Source organism: Bos indicus x Bos taurus, chromosome 9 (assembly GCF_003369695.1).
Source record: "Bos indicus x Bos taurus breed Angus x Brahman F1 hybrid chromosome 9, Bos_hybrid_MaternalHap_v2.0, whole genome shotgun sequence".
NCBI lineage: Eukaryota > Metazoa > Chordata > Mammalia > Artiodactyla > Bovidae > Bos > Bos indicus x Bos taurus.
In genome coordinates, this window is record NC_040084.1 from 57,020,567 (window position 1) to 57,043,300 (window position 22,734).

A 22,734-nucleotide genomic window follows, 5' to 3' on the forward strand; every position below is an offset into this window, starting at 1 on the left:
AGCACTGAATTTAATAGAATGTCCAGTCATTTGTACCAGGTGCCCTCCACTCTCCATGGCCCCAAGTGCTACATTTAAAGATATAAACACAATGGAGGAGTTTAGTGAACCAATTCCAATTTACGTTTTGTTTCCTCCTACCATTTCTTCTAACAATGTCTTCGAATCCAAGCTGGGCAGTATTTCATGTTTTTATGCCAAAATTGCTCTGGCCTGTCAAAATGTTTTGTGACATCTTGAATAAAGAACCATCAGAGACCCGTTTGAGATGCAGAAGGTTACCTCCAATCTAGCTCCCTTATCGCAAAATCAAACCAAAAAAAAAAAAAAAAATGAAAGAAAAAATAAAAAGGAGAAGATGGCTCATTCTCCATCTGCCTGCCAATCTAGGAGGTTAACCTATTGTTTTCTTCCCTTCTCTCTTTTTCTCTTCCCCCTCTCTTCCCTGTACTCCTTTTTCTCTCTTTTCTCTTTCTATCCCCTCTCTCTTTTCTTCTTGTGTTTTTTTTCTCATGTTCAGCTTTAGTAACAAATGAGCATCTGTCAGTTTTATAAACTGCAACAGTAATTGTTTAAGACAATCAATTTTGGATAAACAATCAACTACAACAGAATAAATCAAGATTTTTAAATCCCATTTTTCCTTTATACATTCTGCTTCTTTTTGTTTGTTATGTGTTTATTTTAAAAATATAATTTCAAGTTGATGTGATGACATAAGCACAGTTAGGCTACAGTGTAATACATAAAGAAATATATTGTTCTCCAAATAGTAAGATTTAATGAAAAGATTGTTCAGTGGCTTTGTTAAAAAACAATAAAGTTTTTTTTGAGGATATAGTGTAATTATTTTCATTGCATTAATATAACCAAATATATGCCTATCTATCTTATCTTTGTCTTTAACCAAATGATTAGATTTGGAATACATTATTGTAATTGATTTAAAGTTGACATAGCATTATCTGTTACCTGCATGCTTCTGGGTGCGTTTTAAGACAATTTTAACTTTTAAGATGATTCTATGTTGTTTGAATCTTGACTACCTTTTCTGAGGTGTATTGGCTACCTCCTCATAGCAGTTAAGAACTTCCAGAGCCTTATAATTGAAAGTTCATATAAACCATTCCTCTTTCAAATTGCTGTCATACATGGTTAGCAGATCCCAGGAATATTGTAAATTTTCTAACTTTATTCTGCACTTTGTACATTTGGCTTCTATTGCCCTTCAAGGTGAAGAAGAAACTGTGTCTTTAGTAGATTTCTCTCTGGTTTTGTGATAGCAGTCCCTCACAGCTTGTATTAATTTTATGTATATGTCAACGGTGGTTGGTCTTTAAAAAAATAAATCAAAAGAATAAGTAAGATGTCTAAATGTTTTTAATATTACTGTCAGTGTAGTAGGCTACCTGTAAATGAAATGTCTTCTTTTCCCAGTGTATTAATTTGATTGATTGACTGACTGATAGATTTACAAATGTGTTTCCAAGTCCATTACAAACCTCAATATGGCTTGAACTATGCCATGATAGCAATGAATTTAATTAAATCTCCAGTCTGATAAGAGTCATGTCAGAGAATTTTGGTGCTGTCTTTTGTTGATTTACTGGAAAAGCAATTCAGTTAGTCACCTATGAACTGGATCCTATGTTACCTATAGAAGCTTGCAGATAATACCTATACGCCTGCAGACTGAAGTAGTCTGTTAAAACTGCTGTGAATCAGGTGATGTGGAAGCAAGTTCACTGTTCCAAGGAGCACTCTGCATAATGAAATTCCTGGGCTGACTGCACAATAAGTGCTTTGCTTCATCACAGTCATGCTTTCTTACATCATTACAGTTAAATTTCCAGGCACCAAAACCTACATTGACCCTGAAACCTATGAGGACCCAAATAGAGCTGTCCATCAATTCGCCAAGGAGCTAGATGCCTCCTGTATTAAAATTGAGCGTGTGATTGGCGCAGGTAAGGCTGTTGTAGCTTCCTTGTTCAGCTGTTCCATTTAGCCAAGATCGAAAGTCATACATCATAATGACAGGCAAATAATTATACCTCAAGTATAGAACCTTTGCATTTACCTGAAATGTTGGAAGCAATGAGCCTGTACTTGTTTATGAAATCTTACAAAAAAAAAGTGAAAAAGAAGCATGTGGTGCAGAGAATTGTGTATCTTTTGTCTCTTGTCAGATTTTTAAGATATTGTTCTATTGTAAGCTATTTCATAATAGTTCTGGCCCATCCAATAAATGAATTTATATTTAAAATAATTAGAATGTTGTGAATATTGCTGGAATATACATCCACTGACTTGATTTATCATCTTCCTGCTGTGTTCATTTTTATTATTTTTTGTTATATTTGTAGCTGTTGTACTGTTTAATTTCATGTAGAAAATTAATATGTATTAATTATTTAAAAGGAAAATTATTTTCTATGTGTACAATGTATCTTCACAGTAATTGTACATTTTTGGATGAAATCCTTTACATCTAGCAAACTTAGGTACATATGAATTCCAGATTTTTAAATCTTTCAGAAGTATTGGTGTTTCAAGTCATGAAAACAATAGCAATATGTATAATTTGCTAATGTGCCCTTATACTCCAGTAAACAGTGTACATTTTGCAGTGTATTTCAAACCTAAATGGTGTTTCTGAAAGAGTTTTTGTTAAGCCAGTTAAAAAAATAGTAGTTTGTGTAACAGTTTAAAAAAGTTGAAAAGTGCTTTTAAAGAATTTAATGCAGTTACTCTGAGAGAGGAGATATTTCTGTAATTAAAATACACCTGCCTGTTCTGTTACTTTAGGAGAATTTGGAGAAGTCTGCAGTGGTCGTTTGAAACTCCCAGGGAAAAGAGATGTTGCAGTAGCCATAAAAACCCTGAAAGTCGGTTACACGGAAAAGCAAAGGAGAGACTTTTTATGTGAAGCCAGCATCATGGGGCAATTTGACCACCCAAATGTTGTCCATTTGGAAGGGGTTGTTACAAGAGGTACATATTGACAGTGTATTTCATTTAGCAAATGGACTGTCAGAAATCAGTGTTATTTCACAGATACTAAAAAATCAAATTGTAAATACACTGCATATTTTTCATGAGTTTTTCTTTGGATGTGTAACTGACTAAAATAATTTTCTTTTGTGCTACCATCTCAGACAAAAAGTGGATAAATGAATGAGGGTTGAGAATTAAAGAATAAATTTGATAGATGGAGTGACAGATATTTTCATTTATCTTCAAAAGTCATAAATGTAGTACAGTTTAGTCTTTCCATTTTCTGTAAAGTGTCCTTTTCTCTGAGTTTTGTTCACAAAACAGGAGTCAGAAGAACACATTGACTTTTATTGTTTAATTTTATCAATCATGACTATGTTCCAAACAGACAGTTAATGATTCTGTGTTTGGCAGCAGCACTAGAAATGTTAGAAATACTCACCACTCACCCAGTCAGTCTTTCAAAAGAGCACTAGATATTTTATCTGGGGTGAGAAACAGAATAAATCGGAAGTTTACATTACAACTTTTTTTTTAAATTATATATAGATATATATATATATATTTTTTTTTTTTTAATTTTAGGGAAGCCAGTCATGATTGTAATAGAATTCATGGAAAATGGAGCCCTAGATGCATTTCTCAGGGTAGGTAACAAAATTATTCTCCCATTCTAAATATACTATACCTGTTACCAATGTAATTTTCTGAACTTTTCTTTGCAGTATAAAATGTGAACAGTAGAAACTTGAACAGGTCACAAAATTGTCTTTGAAAAACAGCTTTAAAAAGTCTTAAGACTGGATTGAGGAAGATTTTTTGAGCATTTAAGCGATATAATGTCATTTAAAAATAGTTTCCATTGATATATTACCACAAATACTGAGGATACTGGAAGCCCTGTAATTGGAATACTTGCTGCAGAGTAGCATTTTACTTTTTCAAATTTACAATTATAAATGAAATACAGAGGTAATACAGAGAAAAAGTGAGATAACCATTCAATGTTGGTAGGACTCTACTCTATGGAACCATTTCTACTAATAGTGTTATATGAACATCAAGCTTAAAATAAAGAATTATTGACATTTTAAAGTATGTTATTTTTAATAAATAATAAGTTCTGAATGTAAAACATACATATTTTTATGTTCAGACTTTTCATCTAAGAACATGAAGAGGTGTTAACCTTTTTTCAAAGGGCGAAGAGAAAATAGTAAGAGGAAGAGAACATGCAGAGATCATACATGATCTAGAATGGAACATTCAATCCAGATTAATAAGCATTAAGGGGATTTTGATGTGCTGTGTCTTGTTAATATGCATAGCTGTCAACTTTCTAGAAGAAAGCATCACTTAGCAAATTCATCTATACAAACCGCTGTCAGCTTGCATCGTATTTGGAATTCAACTGGAGAAATCTGTGGGTTAAAAATAAGTTAGAAATATATGGTGGCCAGTTGGTTGCAAAGAGTTCTCAATCCCATTTATTAGCACATCTACCTCAGGGAATCTTTGTTGCAAGTAATATTCCTACCTACAGCACAATGAAAAGTAGAAGATGAAAACAGTCAGCTGGTACAATCCCTTTCTACCTCTTAATTTCTCTCCATTTTTACTCAAAGATTTTTTCACCCTTCCTTTTTTTTACCATTTGGATAAAAAAATCTAATATATATGTCTTCATCCTTTTTATATATGTTTAGACTATTTATGTAAATTTTTAGCAAGTGGGTAAAATGCTTAGCTGTCAGGGCTATTTTTTTAATATTTCATTCCCTAACTTCCTGATGATCTGTGCTTTTATTTTGGGGCTTCCCTGACAGCCCAGTTGGTAAAGAATCTGTCTGCAATGCAGGAGACCCTGGTTCGATTCCTGGGTTTCTGCTGAAGAAGAGATAGGCTACCCACTCCAGTATTCTTGGGCTTCACTTGTGGCTCAGCTGGTAAAGAATCTGCCTGCAATGTGGGAGACCTGGATTCAATCCTTGGGTTCGGAAGATCCTCTGGAGAAGGGAAAGGCTACCCACTCCGGTATCGTGGCCTGGAGAATTCCATAGACTGTATAGTCTGTGGGGTCACAAAGAGTTGGACAGGACTGAGTGACTTTCACTTTCACTTTCCCTAACTTTGACTTAAAAATTAGCATATACTTTTGGATTTGCGTGCTTTGAAGCTATTAATTAATACCAGTTACATATCAATATAAATAAATGATTACTAGAACTCTATTTTATATTATTTGACTTTCAAGTTAAATCAGCACCTGTTGTTTTTCACAGATGTCTGTATTATGTAGAAAATTAAGTAGTAATTCCTCTTATATGACAGAAAATCACTTGTGTGCAGACATTTTTCATGGTAATTTTTTTCTCTTTTCAAAGTATGGTTAACTGGACTTTCATTTTTGTCTTCCTGTAGAAACACGATGGGCAATTTACAGTCATTCAGTTAGTAGGAATGCTGAGAGGAATTGCTGCTGGAATGAGATATTTGGCTGATATGGGATATGTTCACAGGGACCTTGCAGCTCGCAATATTCTTGTCAACAGCAATCTTGTTTGTAAAGTGTCAGATTTTGGCCTGTCCCGGGTTATAGAGGATGATCCCGAAGCTGTCTATACAACGACTGTAAGAAAAAGTCTATTATTGCACCTCTTCATATTCCTGCCAATTTTCCTACCAAGAAAGCAGGGCTTAATAATACAAAACGAAACAGGAGAAAAGAGGCAAATTGATCTCTACCTTTGTTAGTTGTGACTTTTTTTTCCTTTTGGAAGAATCATCATCGCTTTTACAGTCTTCATATAGACTAAGAGGAGAAGTAATGATAAGAATGTCAATAGCTTATTTCATATTGGGATGCTTATATATATAATATACATTACAGCATTTGGTTAATAGTGGTCATAGTTGTAGCAGAAAACTATAATCCCACTTTTTAATCAAGATTTTAAGAAAATATTAACTATGCTAATTCTTGTAAGTTTGCAAGATTAGAAAAAAGGAAAATATATGGGGATTGACTTGTATACTATTATTCCAATATTTCTTTCCATTTTAGTAGTTATTTTACCTCATTTGTCATTGTCTTTTTGACTAGACTCTGGCCATACAACCACATAAGTTTATAATTGATTTGCCTTAGAATTTAAAACTTAACCATGACATTTAAAAAGCAAGTTAGTAACTTTAAATACACTTGGAGAAATTCAAGATGAACAGACCTGATACTGCTGAGTTGTCAACCAAATACACAGGCATTTAGCTTAGCCTTATAGTTCTACTATAAATGATTTATATGTCATTATATATATCTAAAATGTCAATTTCTTTTAATACAGGGTGGAAAAATTCCAGTAAGGTGGACAGCACCTGAAGCCATCCAATACCGGAAATTCACATCAGCCAGCGACGTATGGAGCTATGGAATAGTCATGTGGGAAGTTATGTCTTATGGAGAGAGACCTTATTGGGACATGTCAAATCAAGATGTAGGTGTTATACTACTTAAACAAAAAGGATTTAATACATTAATATTCATTTTATGGGAACATGTAGGTAATGGCTCATAAGAAGAAACTTTTACAGTTCTAAAAAACATGGTTGCTGAGTTTTCACGATTATTACCACAAATTACCACAATAATTACTGGCAATGGCACCCCACTCCAGTACTCTTGCCTGGAAAATCCCATGGATGGAGGAGCCTGGTAGTCTGCAGTCCATGGGGTCGCTAAGAGTCGGACATGACTGAGCGACTTCACTTTCACTTTTCACTTTCATGCATTGGAGAAGGAAATGGCAACCCACTCCAGTGTTCTTGCCTGGAGAATCCCAGGGACGGGGGAGCCTGGTGGGCTGCTGTCTATGGGTCACACAGAGTCGGACACGACTGATGTGACTTAGCAGCAGCAGCAGCAGTGGTTCAACTAATTTTCTTTTGTCTTCATTTTGAAGAATTGCTTTTTCTTTTTCATTTAAATTCTCTGGACCTAATAGAGGCCGGAAAAGGATATTTCTTTAATAAAAGTAATGATGCTGAGCTTGCACAGCTTTAGTGGGAGAGTCACCTGAGTAAAAGATTCATTTATGGAGGGGAGAGAAGGAAGGCTGTGTATTATTTTGTCTTTGAAGCTTATCTTTCTTTTGCTTTTAATTTCCTGAAAAAATCTGTTTAAATTATGTTGTTGGTTGATTTAGTTAAGTTTTAATTTCATGAGACAACGTAAATTTAACAACCAATATGTGTTTCATAGAAATATTTTAGAATATAATCACAATGGGAATATCTTTTAAAAATAAAACTTATTAAATGTGTATCCTGTTGCTAAGGCAACAAGTACATTGTTAACCTTTGAGAAAAGAAACTGATGATAGTTCTCGGGTGTGTACATCTCACTCCAAGAGACTATTTATAAAACAATATAGCATAAGGGCTTCCCTGGTGGCTCAGATGGTAAAGAATCTGCCTGCAATGCAGGTAGACCTGGGTTCAATCCCTGAGTCAGGAAAATCCGTTGATGAAGAAAATGGCAACCCACTCCAGTATTCTTGCCTTGAGAATCCCAGGGACACAGGAGCCTGGCAGGCTACAGTCCATGGGGTCACAAAGAGTCGGACATGACTGAGTGATTAACACTGCAACAGTAGCATAAGTACAACTAAATATTTACTTCTATAAGTTGAATTTAATAAAATTAACATTTTTGTAAGGCAGAAACTTACAAATACTGTCAGATTCATATGCCTTTATTGAAAATGTGAGTGAAATTTAGATAAAAATAGAGTAAATGTAAAATCTAGGAAGGTACCCCGCATTAAACTAGAAATATGGAGAAGACCTTGGTTCATAGCAGAGGAGAGAATTCACCAAGGGAACACTTTGGAAAGTGCAGAAACTAAGGCTTAGTGAAGTGTATGTGGACCAACTAAGTGGAGTCACTCTCCTATAACAGAGATACATACATTATTAGTGATCTGAAATGAAGATTGTATGCATGTGCTAAGTCACTTCAGTCATGTCCAACTCTGCAACCCTATGAACTCTGTCCATGGGATTCTCCAGGCAAGAATACCAGAGTGTGTTGCCATGCCCTCCTCCAGGGGATCTTCCCAATCCAGAGATTGAACCCATGTCTCAAGTGTCCTGCAAAAGGCAGGTTCTTCACCTTGAGCACCACCTGGGAAGCCCCTGAAATGATTAGGTTGGGGTAAATTGACAAAAAAAGTGTTTTAAGGAGTTTGGAAATGATAAGCATGCATGCTCTTGAAGAATAGAGTAAAAAAAAAATAAGTGGTGCTTGAAGAAAGTCTATATTACCATTGAGAAAAAGCATGTGACAAGCAAACCAGTTTGAAGTACTGAATTCTTGAGATATTATAAACCTGTGTAACAACAGAAGCTGCTGCTGAGTCGCTTCAGTCGTGTCCGACTCTGTGCAACCCCAGAGACGGCAGCCCACCAGGCTCCCTCGTCCCTGGGATTCTCCAGGCAAGAACACTGGAGTGGGTTGCCATTTCCTTCTCCAATGCATGAAAGGGAAAAGCGAAAGTGAAGTCGCTCAGTTGTGCCCGACTCTTAGTGACCCCATGGATTGCAGCCTACCAGGCTCCTCCGTCGATGGGATTTTCCAGGCAAGAGTACTGGAATGGGGTGCCATTGCCTTCTCCAACAGAAGCTGACTAAGGTTAAAACTGAGTTATTTTTCAAAAATAGATCATAATCATTGTTATATAAAATTAGTTTTGTTTTTTTTTTTTTAATTTTCCCTATCAAGTTCCTATGTTTCTTAAAACTAGTAAGTTATTTTCAGACAACTAAAATCAGACTGTTTGTTGGAAGGGTGATTTTCAGTACTTCTTTAAACAAATTTCAGCATTGACTACAAAATTCACAGCGAAAAGAAGGAGAGGTTTGAAAAAATCATTTACTATTTTGAGTTGAATAGTGACATAAAACTTTTTTAATGGGGGTTTCTTTTTTTTTGGTTTTGGTTTTTTGAAGATAAAAATCTGAATGATGAGTCCGTTTGGCAGAGGCAAAGTTGTTAATATTTGACAGGTCTCAGTGTCAAAGATTTCATGGACTGTCAAAATGTGGGCAAACAAATCCTTGGGGCAGAGAAAGAGAAATATTTACATTCCCTAGACACTCAGTAGAGTTTCATTTCTTTTGACACCTTCCTTCTGTACTAGATTCAAACATAAAGGAATGACAGGAATATAAGATAACTTTAAATTTAAAGTTCACTTAACTTCTAAAAACAAATAATAGAAATGGTTAAGAAAAAAAAATCTTCTATTTTAGATTTAGAATTCCCATTTGTTTTTATTAAAAATTAAATATCATAATATATATTTTGCCTTTCAAGTTTTAATATTTTTACTGATCAAATGAAGTTTTAAGAGCACAGTGTTTAATTCTGACCTAGAACGTTAAGCACCATCTTTCTCTTTTTTTTCAATTGCAGAGGTCTGAATTATATTATTAAATTTAAATGCAAGAGATTACCTACACAGTTCAGGTTTTATAGTGACATTGATATTAACATTCTTCCTAAAGGATAATATTCATTATTTTATACTTCTGTTAAACTGCTATTTGATCAATTATATATTTCATTTTCAATATACAAATAGTGGAACAAACTTGAATTTAAATAATGAATTCCACTATAGTAAAAATGATTCTCTAGAGAAAGCTTTTTTACTTGGAGTCTCCAGGTAGGAGACTGTGGAGAGACTTAAATGATCTACCAGCTCCTTGATGTCTCTGGAAATCCTGTTTATGTGACTATATTTTATTTTTCTGAAAATTATGCTTTTATATATTCTTCAGAGATATTAATATTTAAAATATTAGATTGATTGAAAGAAATCACTTTATATGATTTAAATTTAGTGCTAGAAATTTGTCAAGGATTTTATAAAACCCTCAAATTTTCAAATACGATTATAAGAGAATTTAGATTATAAGAGAATTTTCTTAAGACATGTGAAACAAGATAACTTAAGACCTAATTTGATAATTAGGTTTGTCAGGAACGCCACAAACTCTGGGCTGAAAACTAAATAAAGTGAGGTTTCTGTGGTTACTCTGAAGAAAAAAAAGGGGGTGCTCCTTATTAGTAGGGGGCTTCCTGGGTGACGCTAGTGGTAAAGAATCCACCTGCCAATGCAGGAGATGCAAGAGATATGGGTTCGATCCCTGGGTCGGGAAGATCTCCTGGAGGAGGGCATGTGTGCGGGCAGAAGAGCCTGGCAGGCTACAGTCCATGGGGTCGCAGAGTCCGACATAAATAAAGTGACTGAGCACGAAGTCCCTTAGTATCCATAGAATATTGGATCCAGGACCCTGGCAGACACTAAAATCTGTGAATACTCAAGTCCCTTATATAAAATGACATTGTTTTTGCACTAAACTTGTGAACACCCTCCTGTATACTTTAAATTATCTTCAGATTACTTACAATGCCTAATACAATATAGATATTATGTAAATAGGTATAAATACAATGGAAATGCTGTATAAATAGTAACTGGCATGTGGCAGATTCAAGTTGTGCTTTCTGGAATGTTCTGATTTTCCTTTTTCTTTTTGAGTATTTTTACCCATGGATGCAGAATCTGAAGATGCAAAGTCTCAGGATATGGAAGGCGACTGTATTGTAAAATCAGTGAGGTAGACAGTTGCCAGGGGGCTTTGGCCATAATCTACACAGAGGAATGAACAAGACCATGTCAGGAAAAAATGATATGCTTATGTATGAAGATACTTACACCCAAATGGTTCCAAGTAGGAAAAGGAGTACGTCAAGGCTGTATATTGTCACCCTGCTCATTTAACTTATATGCAGTGTACATCATGAGAAACGCTGGGCTGGAAGAAGCACAAGCTGGAATCAAGATTGCTGGGAGAAATATCAATAACCTCAGATATGCAGATGACACCACCCTTATGGCAGAAAGTGAAGAGGAACTAAAAAGCCTCTTGATGAAAGTGAAAGAGGAGAGTGAAAAAGTTGGCTTAAAGCTCAACATTCAGAAAACGAAGATCATGGCATCTGGTCCCATCACTTCATGGCAAATAGATGGGGAAACAGTGGAAACAGTGTCAGACTTTATTGTTTTAGGCTGCAAAATCACAGCAGATGGTGACTGCAGCCATGAAATTAAAAGACTCTTACTCCTTGGAAGGAAAGTTATGACCAACCTAGATAGCATTTTCAAAAGCAGACACATTACTTTGCCAACAAAGGTCTGTCTAGTCAAGGCTATAGTTTTCCAGTGGTCATGTATGGATGTGAGAGTTGGACTGTGAAGAAGGCTGAGTGCCGAAGAATTGATGCTTTTGAACTGCGGTGTTGGAGAAGACTCTTGAGAGTCCCTTGCATTGCAAGGAGATGCAACCAGTCCATCCTAAAAGAGATCAGTACTGGGTGTTCATTGGACTGATGCTAAAGCTGAAACTCCAATACTTTGGCCACCTCATGCGAAGAGCTGACTCATTGGAAAAGACTCTGATGCTGGGAGGGATTGGGGGCAGGAGGAGAAGGGGAAGACAGAGGATGAGATGGCTGGTTGGCATCACCGACTTTATGGACATGCATTTGAGTGAACTCCGGGAGTCAGTGATGGACAGGGAGGCCTGGCATGCTGCAATTCATGGGGTTGCAAAGAGTTGGACACGACTGAGCGACTGAACTGAACTGACACCCAAATTTTTTTCATGTGCCCATAACGTCCATGAGTTTTAACTGCAATAGAAACAGTTAGAATCTAAGCATTTGCAATTAAAGCCAAGAGAGTAGGCTTTCCCATATATCTCCAGCTTTCATTCTTCTTTATTATCTGTAGGTGGTTAGCCCTTTTCATTAATGACTTTTCAAAGAGCAACCGTATGTGTATAAATGGAGTCAAATATAAAAAGTAATACTCAAATTGGAAATACTTACACTTGGTATTCACAGAAGCTTTTAATTGAATTTATGTCTCAATTCACATGGGCTTCCCTGGTAGCTCAGCTGGTAAAGAATCCACCTGCAATGCAGGAGACCCCAGTTCGATTCCTGTGTCAGGAAGATCAGCTGAAGAAGGGATGGGCTACCCACTCCAGTTCTTGGGTTTCCCTGGTAGCTTAGCTGGTAAAGACTTTGCCTGAAATGCAGGAGATCTTGGTCCTCCTGCAGGAGGAGATCCTTCTCCCCTGGAGAAGGGAATGGCTACCCACTCCAGTATTCTGGCCTGGAGAATTTCATGGACTGTATTGTCCATGGGGTCGCAAAGAGTTGGACACGATTGAGCGACTTTCACTTCACTTTTATGTCTTAGTTCAAATGTAATTTTCATAGTCAAATTATGAAATTTTAAAATTCTTATTCTATGGATTACTTTTTTTTTCTGTTTATCATATTCCACAAAGTTGTTTCTTCTTATTTCAAGGTAGGCCAATACATCATTAGTTTTACTAGTAGGAGTCATAAGGATAATAAAAGATTAAACTTTCATAAAGATAGGAGACATAAAGGTAATTCCTTAAAATGGTCCATGAAAAGACACTTAAAAGCTTTGAAAACATAATATGCTTAAAACTAAATTTATTCTCAACTAAATTGTGAGCCCTCAACTTTTCCTTTTAAAAGTTATGACTGATTTATTACTTTGATTTGTTTTATATTATGATAGAAAAGAAGTGTAGATTTTTTGGTAAAACTTTGTCATAGTTCTGTATTGAGGTCCAAATATTTAATTGCATAAAATATGGGTCATGTTCCTATGAAGTTAATGAGATAAAAATTGGCACAACAGGAGAACAGAAGCCAATCATGTTATATCATATTTTGAGTTATTATATGCCTATTATCATGAGGTCTGTTCATGCTCCTTTTTGCCTTAATTACAATGGTTATATTTTAGTCAGTTCAGTTCAGTTCAGTCGCTCAGTCATGTCTGACTCTTTGCGACCCCATGAATTGCAGCACGCCAGGCCTCCCTGTCCATCACCAACTCCCGGAGTTCACTCAAACTCACATCCATCGAGTCAGTGATGCCACCCAGCCATCTCATCCTCTGTCTTCCCCTTCTCCTCCTGCCCCCAATCCCTCCCAGCATCAGAGTCTTTTCCAATGAGTCAACTCTTTGCATGAGGTGGCCAAAGTATTGGAGTTTCAGCTTTAGCATCATTCCTTCCAAAAAACACCCAGGACTAATCTCCTTTAGAATGGACTGGTTGGATCTCCTTCCAGTCCAAGGGACTCTCAAGAGTCTTCTCCAACACCGCAGTTCAAAAGCATCAATTCTTCGGCACTCAGCCTTCTTCACAGTCCAACTCTCACATCCATACATGACCACTGGAAAACCATAGCCTTGACTAGACAGACCTTTGTTGGCAAAGTAATGTGTCTGCTTTTGAAAATGCTATCTAGGTTGGTCATAACTTTCCTTCCAAGGAGTAAGAGTCTTTTAATTTCATGGCTGCAGTCACCATCTGCAGTGATTCTGGAGCCTAAAACAATAAAGTCTGACACTGTTTCCACTGTTTCCCCATCTATTTGCCATGAAGTGATGGGACCAGATGCCATGATCTTGGCGTTTTCTGAATGCTGAGTTTTAAGCCAACTTTCTCACTCTCCTCTTTCACTTTCATCAGGAGACTTTTTAGTTCCTCTTCACTTTCTGCCATAAGGGTGGTGTCATCTGCATATCTGAGGTTATTGATATTTCTCCCAGCAATCTTGATTCCAGCTTGTGCTTCTTCCAGTCCAATGTTTCTCATGATGTACTCTGCATATAAGTTAAATGAGCAGGGTGACAATATACAGCCTTGACGTACTCCTTTTCCTATTTGGGATAATTTTAGTAATAATACTGAAATACATCTCGGCAAGCAAATGAGTTTGTTTTCCAAGTATTTCTTTACTTCTGTAGTAAAGAAGTATCCCCTGATGGATAAGTAAGTGTTCCCTTACAATGTCATTTACCCTGGTCACTTCATATTCTTCTAGGAATGATCTAGAATTAGAAATTTCTGTCAATGTGCTTCTTTTGTTCTTTGACTCTTATTAGAGTACTAAGACAACATCTAGACACAGAAATCCAAGGGGGTTCTAGTAATTTTACAAAAAAGTTGTTTCAATGAATTCCATGGATAATTACGTAATGCTTTAAGAAGTGTAGGATCAGGGATCTTAGTGTGTGTTTTTTGCTGTTTCTGAGAATATGTAACTGTTGGCAACAGTGCACTTTTTGTTTTCCCAGTTGGAAATATAAGCAGCTCTTAACAGCATCAGCTCTGGTCAGACAGCCTATGTCAAATTCTGTCCCTTCTACTAAGAGCTCTATGATGTTTTCTGTGCTTAACTTCTCAGCGCCTCTAATTCTTTGTCTCTGGAATCAGTATAGTAACACTTGCCTAATAAGGTTTCTGTAAAGATTGAATGAGATAATTAAAACAGTGCTAATCATATAGCATATGGAGAAGGAAATGGCAGGCCACTCCAGTATTCTTGCCTGGAGAATCCCATGGACAGAGGAGCCTGGTGGGCTACAGTCCAAGGGGTCGCAAAGAGTCAGACACGACTGAGCGACTTCACTTTCACTTTCTTTTCAATCATATAGCAAGTATTCAATAAATATTTACTATAATTCTTGTATCCTTAAAAGATAAGTTGTTTTTCTAGCAGGCTAACCAAATAAAAGCTGCAGAGCCTCAAAGCTTCAGTCCTGTCTGAATCATCATCCCATGAGGTGGGTTTATCTTCAACAGGCTTGCCTTGAATTATGACAAAGCTGTCTTCCCACTGGTTCAGCCTTAAAGAATCTGCCTTCCAATGCAGGAGACGTGAGTTCGATCTCTGAGTCAGGAAAATGCCCTGGAGAAGGACATGGCAATGGCAACCCAATCCAGTATTCCTGTGGTGGAAATCCCATAGACAGAAAAGCTTGGCAGGCTACAGTCCGTGGGGTCTCAAAAGAGTCAGATCCAACTTACTGACTGGACAGCAACAACATGCTGTATAGAGGCCAAGGTTCCCAGCACACATCTCTGGTGCCTCTGTAGGTAGGAGCATGATTGTTAATGGGAACTTTAGGGTCCCTAAATCTATTGCCAGTTGAGAACATCTCTTATTTTAAATGTTCTATTTTGCTTCTGCTCCTTTAAAAACGTGTAAACCACTGTGTTTTTGAGAGCTAGAAGTTTCATTTTGTATTGATAAATGTTCTCTGTTATAATAATAGGCATTGTCAAATTTCTGTAATGCAGTAGGATATCTACAGAAGCTCATTAACTCTTTCATTCCTGTAGAGTTATTTAATAGTACTCTACATGATTCATTGGCACAAAGATTTTAAGACTATATTGTGCTCAAAGCCAAAGAATTCTAATTGGAGAGCTATTGAAGAGTATTATGTTAGGAGAATCATGGTAAAGTTTAGATGTACTTTTAAAAGATTATTTAGAGGGAAATGAGAAAGGAAAGATTTTTCTACTTGCTTTGTTCTTTTCAGGACTTCTGAGAAAAATCTACAAGTGGGAAATAGGAGTTGGTAGAAAATGATAAACACTGCCCTAATCTTATGAGTCTGGGGATAAAGTCCTGAGAATTCAGAAAAATACTGTATATATTCAAATACAAACAACCTAAATATGAGGAAAGCCACTCTTCCCAGTTAAAAAAAATGCCCCCCCCCCACAGTTGTTTGTTATTTGGTCATTTTAAGTATATAAAGTTTTGCTAGTTATTTACTTATTCACAACTTGAACCTCTGTTTAAATAACTTAATCCAGCTTTCCAAAGCACATTATTTTGACTTTTATCTAACTTGTTTAACATAGAGCAGTTTTGAATCCTAGAACAGTGATGTCCCTGGAGTCTTATACAAAGCGACATGAAATTCTTTGCATTTAAAAGTTTTTTTTTTTTTTTAATTGAATTCCTCCTGCAGTTAAATATTTGTGATCTTTGTGGAGTTCCCATGTGTGTATGTTTTCTAGTGTGCTTTTTAAAAGGATATTTTACAGGAATTTTTGCAATGATATCCAGCATTTGTAGTTATAAGTCATAAATAGGAAAAATTTTTAAATTCAGTCATATGACTTTCATTAGCATTCAGTATCAATACTGATTAAAGTGACTAAAGGCCAAGGTGTTTTTTCCATAGCTTTTATTCAAAATAAAGCACTGACGGAAAAATCCCATAATGTGTGATTTTGTAAAGACCACCACATAACTACGGGAAAACAGCTCCATTGTATATACACACACACATATATATATATATATGTATATTTTTTCTGTGTGTTCTATTTTAATCTAATACATTTGTGGTATTTTCTACAATACTTCTTCCTATCCCTCCAATACCAATTTAATGAAACAAATATAAGGTAACATTTTAAAAGTTGCTGTTTGCAAAATTAATAATAATCTTTAGGGTAAATCATATTTAAAGCAAAAATACATAAGCAGAATTAATTTACACTAACCCACTAACCTAATTTTCAGAATAAAGCCATTTCCAATTACAGCACTGTACAAGATCCATATTGTTGTTGTTTAGTTGCCAAGTAGTGTCCGGCTCTTTGAGACTCCATGGACTATGGGCCACCAGGCTCCTCTGTCCGTGGGATTCTTCTCCAGGCAAGAGAAATGGAGTGGGTTGCCATTTCCTTCTCCAGAGGATCTTCCCGACCCAGGGATCAAACCTATGTCTCCTGCAGGCAAACTCTTTACCACTGAGCCACCAAGGAACCCCCAAAATGTTGCAGAGAGATCCATATACATATATGAAAAAATGCTTCTATCATTTGAATATATTGTATTTAGGAAGTAATATCATCAGAAAGTGGTCACTAATTGGCTATACATATAAGAAAGTCTAGATTGTTCTCACTTCAGCTTTTCGGACTGGGATGACTGGAAGTGTCGTTAATTGAAAGACTAAGAGCTTTGGGGAAACGGTAAAAAAAAAAATCAATTTTAAATAAAGTATGAGGTTACTATGGAAAGTCCAAGGGAAGATGTCTGGTAAACTGGTGGACCTACCACCTAGTGATCAGGGGAGAATTTGGGCTGAGGATTTTATATTTATGAAAACTTTCAAAAATTACTGTAGTTAAGTTTATCTCTTTAACTTTTAAACTTTATCAGTTTGCATGTATAAATTTCCCTTAAAGAAAAGTGAACACTGTGGTTCTTATACTAAGGATTTTCTTGAAAAATTGTTGATGCTAGCTACTTTGCTTATTCCATCTTCAGTTCAGTTCAGTTCAGTCGCTCAATAGTGTCCGACTCTTTGCGACCCCATGAATCGCAGCACGCCAGGCCTCCCTGTCCATCACCAACTCCCGGAGTTCACTGAGACTCACATCCATCGAGTCAGTGATGCCATCCAGCCATCTCATCCTCTGTCGTCCCCTTCTCTTCCTGCCCCCAATCCCTCCCAGCATCACAGTCTTTTCCAAGTATTCGATCTTACAACCTCTTATATTTAAATGTGCTATTTTTTAAAGTCAGCAAGCAAGGCTATATTTCCCTGAAAACAATAAGTTCATCAACATTTCTTAAAGACAGCTTTTGTCTGCCTACTTTAGTCCTATTTTCTTCAAAAACTCAGGGTTACCTCTTTTTTTTTTTTCAGAGTCATTTTTTTCCCTACATTTCTACTACTCTTATGTTAGCATCGAAAGATTTGTTAATCCCCCTTGAATAATATTTTGATTTTTTACAAGTCCTTATTTTGTTTTTATTTTTCTTTTTGCCTTCCTATTATTTTCCCTCTGCTGCTTAGATTTGTAACAATTTCTGATTTTATGAGAAGTTTAAATGACTGTGTCATGAGAATGGGCTGCATACATCATTGGTTTGAAAACCTCCATTTTGTTTTTTTAAATTTAGAGTTTAGTCTTTAGGAAAAATAATAGTCTGGAGAGATTATTTATATTTTGAATATATCTATTTTAAAGCATAACTGTGAGGACTGTGTCTTCTGTATTGCTGAAAAATTCTGCTTTGGAATAGGCTCATCAGTGGTGAAGTTTACAAAATTGCACCTGGTACATGCAGGTGATTTTGAGTAAGGACAGTAGATAATGGAAATCTTTGGATATTGTATTGACATAATTTTCACAAAATCTATCTAAAGGACTGGCCTTTTTTTTTTTTAATTTTGAAGCCAAAAAAAAAAAGTTTTTGAAGTGATAGAAAGGTTGTTTTATATAGAATAAATAATGACATTTTAATAGGCATTCCCTTTTGTAATAGGGGATATTTGAAAGAGACTTTTATGAAGTCTCATTTCCACATATAGCAGATTGTGTTCTCCTCTCTCTAGTTATGAGAGGTTGCTGACCCTTTTGAGCTTCTATATTTCTCTGTTACTGAGAAGCCTAATCCCTTCGGGACATGATTTTGTGGTACAAACTTTCTGTATGATTTTTCCTGTAGTCCAGTTAATTACTAAAAGTTATATAATTGTAACTTAAGATAATTGTATATCTACACAGATCAATAAAAGCGCTGCAAAAGAAAAAATAAAATAAAATCTACTTTTGCTTTCCACGTAAACAAAAAACCCATCTAAATAAATAATTTGGGGGCTAATTTCCATGCACAGTGTTTATGAAGGCTTATTTTGTACTACCATTCAAAGCTTCTTAAGTTGTTATTAGGTAGTAATAGACAGTAAATAGACAGTAATGTGCTGATGAAGTTGAACAGCCAGGTGCTCTGAGTGGGCAAACTCTGATTTGTAACCTTTCCCTATTTCCTGGTATAATCCTTTCTCTACTCCATGCCCCGAGGGTGGTTTCAATCTGCCTGTTTGAGGTCACTGGACTCAGAGTTGAGAAACGATCCAATAGCTTTCTGAACAATACAAATCAGTTCTAGAACAAAACTGTATCTTGTAACACTATACACTCCATAGGCATATGCGCTTCATGTTATTTAAAACAATAGTGTGCTTGGAGCATTTTCCGTCATAGTACATTCACATAGTTGGATGTCTTGTTGAAATAATATCATTTGAACTCTGCAGAAAGTGAAACTTTCAGGGCAGGACTACTTCTGGGTAACTCAAAACTTCTTTTTACAACTTGAGGAATTCATAAATGTACAGAAAGATATGTACATGCACAGCTATATACAATAAAATCATTCCATAACATCTTCCCTTTTGAAAACCTCTGGGATGACATTAAAAAATTTTCCATCTGTTGCACCCTGGGTGAACTTAATTGCTGTTCCCTATTGCTGAATTAACTAGGAAATGTCATCATACCCTGAACTTCATGTATCCCTTAATAACATGCTTACTATTCATGGATGTTTTGGGGGAAAAAAAGTAAGTCTTTCACATAGCAGTGTGCTTTACTCTTATGTGGATAAATCACTCTGCCTCCTGGGCAGTTGATTTTATTCTAGTTGAACCTCAGTCAGTAATATTTTAATATCCTTTGGCTATTAGGTTATAAAGGCAATAGAAGAAGGTTATCGCCTGCCAGCACCCATGGACTGCCCAGCTGGTCTTCACCAGCTGATGCTGGATTGTTGGCAGAAGGAACGTGCTGAAAGGCCAAAGTTTGAACAGATAGTTGGAATTCTAGACAAAATGATTCGAAACCCAAATAGTCTGAAGACACCCCTGGGAACATGTAGTAGGTAAGAAATAGCTAAGGAAATGAAATCTGGGAGAAATTCAAACATTCACATGAATCATTTATTTCCACAGCTCCACCCCAACAGTATGTTGACATTTGTGTTAAATTATTCAAGTTCATAATAAATTTGTTATTTTAATAGAAGTTAATTTTTTTTTCTTTTCAGATGGCTTAACTTAGTTAAATCAATTTAAAAGAGACTTATTAATTATTATTGCTTTTTGAAATATTTAGAATCAATATCACTGGTCATCATTTTAGAAAAATTTCTGAACTGGATGTGTGTGATTTAGTGGCATTTTATATTTTCAAACCATTGCTATTACATGTATTTTTATTGCTGTTGCCTTAGTTTTTATTATCATTATTATCATTATTATATCCATACTATCTGTTGGATTGTTTGGTTTCAAGTTTAATAGTAAAATGATTCCATGAAGTTAAAGTTTATAAAGGTAATTCAATACATGATTTAAGAGGTATGCTCATTAAAAAGAGCCTAACCACCCCATTTATGTTTTACACTTGGCTTGCTCCATGATAATGTAGATTAGTAGTTATTCAGCTCCAGTTGTCAGGTAAACCTGTTGCACTGTATCTGTAGTATAGTCAGGCCCTTATGAAGAAGCATGAACTCACAAGGTGCTTATAAGAGTCCCATTAGTACAGTGGGTGTATTATGTTCTCAAAAGCACCCTCTGAGAAAGTCTGTGTTTTCTTTGCTCCCAGTTAGTTTCAGAGAAGCAGATTAACAAATATTTACTGGTTACAAATATCATTGGCTGTACTTTGAAAAATACATGGAAGATACTCATCATATCTAAATAAAATAGAAATTTTGGAGTTAGTAGATTTTTTTTTAATTTATTTCATTTAAGTATAGTTCATTCACAGTGTTGTGTTCATTTCTGCCTTATAGCAAAGTGACTCAGTTATACATGTATGTACATTCTTTTTCATATTCCTTTCCATTATGATTTATCACAGGATATTGAATATAGTTCCCTGTGCTACACACTAGGACTTTGTTGCTTATCCATTTGGAGTTTGTAGTTATTGGCCAACCTTTACACATTAGATTTTTATTAGCATATCTGTTTATTTGTTACTATAACATCAATTAAAATATGTAATTTTATTTCATATATCCTTATTTTTCTGGGGGCCAAGACATGCTTTCTTTAGTAGTTCAAGGAAAAATTTGCTTTCCTGTTTTATTCTCACCCAGGCCAATAAGCCCTCTTTTGGATCAAAACACTCCTGACTTCACTACCTTCTGTTCAGTTGGAGAATGGCTACAAGCTATTAAGATGGAAAGATATAAAGATAACTTCACAGCAGCCGGCTACAACTCCCTTGAATCAGTGGCCAGGATGACTATTGAGTAAGCTTCAACTTCTAAAATTATACTTGTGAATGTATCAGGTCAATTCAAGCATTATACATTAGGTCATCTTCCATCTATTAAAGACATATGAACCCCAAAAGCAGGAAGAAAATTATCTAAGTGTGTACCATGTCCCAGGCATTTTGCTAATAGACTTCTGAACACATGATATCTTTTTCAACCTTCATGGCAATAATTTTCTTAAGTCAATAGTCAATAGTTTTACACACAACAAGGCTAAGGCTCAGAGAATTTAAATATTTGCCCTAAACTGGCTCAGTAGTAAGTGGTGTCTAATTTCTCTCCACAGTCAGTATTCTGCACATCAACCAGTGAGACTTCCTCTTTTATTATTTAGATTCCTAGTCACTGGGGAAATTTTCTCCATTGCAAAAGAGAATTTTTTTTCATCATGTTTGTATCAAACATTAAAAAAATTTCAAAGTTTCATTATCTAAGTACATTATGAAATTCAGTATGATCACTTTCTGAGAAGTTCAAGAAAGCTTAATTCAATTAACCGTAATAAGAATTTAACTTAAGCTTTGAAAGTTATATGATTGATTGACTCATTTGTTTAACCTGAAGAATGACCTGATTTTAAAAAAACTGAAATTGCTATGAAGTGGGAGTATAAAGAACTAAATTTTTCTTTCCAGCCCCATCACTGATTATGTAGAAATACATTTAGTATCTCTGGACCCAGCTGCCTTAGCTGCAGCATAGCTCTTGTGGGCAACGCAGTTCCTCTCAGTCAGGGTGTTTGAAAATGGGAAACAGTTATGAAGGTTCTATTAGCAGGATGCTATTTATGTACTGTTGTGAGAAGTGTTTCACATTTTTTCACATAAAAAGAAAGCTGGCAATCATGTAGTCTTTCCTGGCGTGTTAGGAAATGGCACATACGTGAATTTTGGCATGTGCCTGCTCTCTTAGTTGGTTTTCTGCTAAGCACCACGTGGGTAGAGCTGATGTATTTACACCTGTCTCTCCAAAGCAGTCTACTCTCCTGAAAAACTGTGCTTCTCAAAGTCTTATTAGACCACAGCTAGGAAATACTGCAGTACTCTACTGTTGCTATATTTGAACTACTTGTAGATACCTAAGCTCAGTCATTTGGCCCACTAGGAGAGGTCTGTAGCACAGTCCATACACAGATACAGCTGACTTATGGCAAATTTAAACTATCAAATACTACCCTGGTGGCTCAGACGGTAAAGCGTCTGTCTACAATGCGGGAGACCCGGGTTCAAGCCCGGGTTGGGAAGATCCCTGGAGAAGGAAATGGCAATCCACTCCAGTGGTATTGCCTGGAAAATCCCATGGACAGAGGAGACTTGTAGGCTACAGTCTATGGGGTCGCAAAGAGTCAGACACAACTGAGCGATTTCACTTTCACTTTCAAACTATCAAACACAGGTATTGTACACTTTAAGGAATATTTTTTCCCAAAATGTAGTCAAATGATTGAACTAAAGTAAGAATACAAGCAATAATATGCTCAGAATTACAACATGCTAATTAAACTCAGATAATACTTTGCTTGATCCTTGATGATTCTTGATCTGCTAGAGCCAAAAAATGTTTCCATTCATACTGTATCCTATTTTAACAATTAAACATTTTAAACTTCACATAGACTTAAGAATACTACATTGCAAATAATATTTCCTAACTTTACCTTATGG

At 35.9% G+C, this 22,734-nt stretch overlaps 1 protein-coding gene across 4 annotated transcripts in view; it reads left to right on the plus strand.

Moving 5' to 3' along the window:
- The window catches only part of EPHA7 (EPH receptor A7), a 210,466-nt gene that overhangs the window by 183,308 nt on the left and 4,424 nt on the right, over positions 1-22,734 (plus strand). For 2 of the 4 annotated variants that reach the window (XM_027551379.1, XM_027551381.1), the window contains exons 10-16: positions 1,842-1,967; positions 2,809-2,994; positions 3,583-3,644; positions 5,419-5,628; positions 6,342-6,491; positions 19,467-19,660; positions 20,888-21,043. In XM_027551379.1, the coding sequence (XP_027407180.1) occupies positions 1,842-1,967; positions 2,809-2,994; positions 3,583-3,644; positions 5,419-5,628; positions 6,342-6,491; positions 19,467-19,660; positions 20,888-21,043 (1,084 nt within the window). Of the gene's footprint in view, positions 1-520; positions 1,368-1,841; positions 1,968-2,808; positions 2,995-3,582; positions 3,645-5,418; positions 5,629-6,341; positions 6,492-19,466; positions 19,661-20,887; positions 21,044-22,734 lie in introns of those variants that run through there. The other 2 variants (XM_027551380.1, XM_027551382.1) reach the window with 2 other exon arrangements.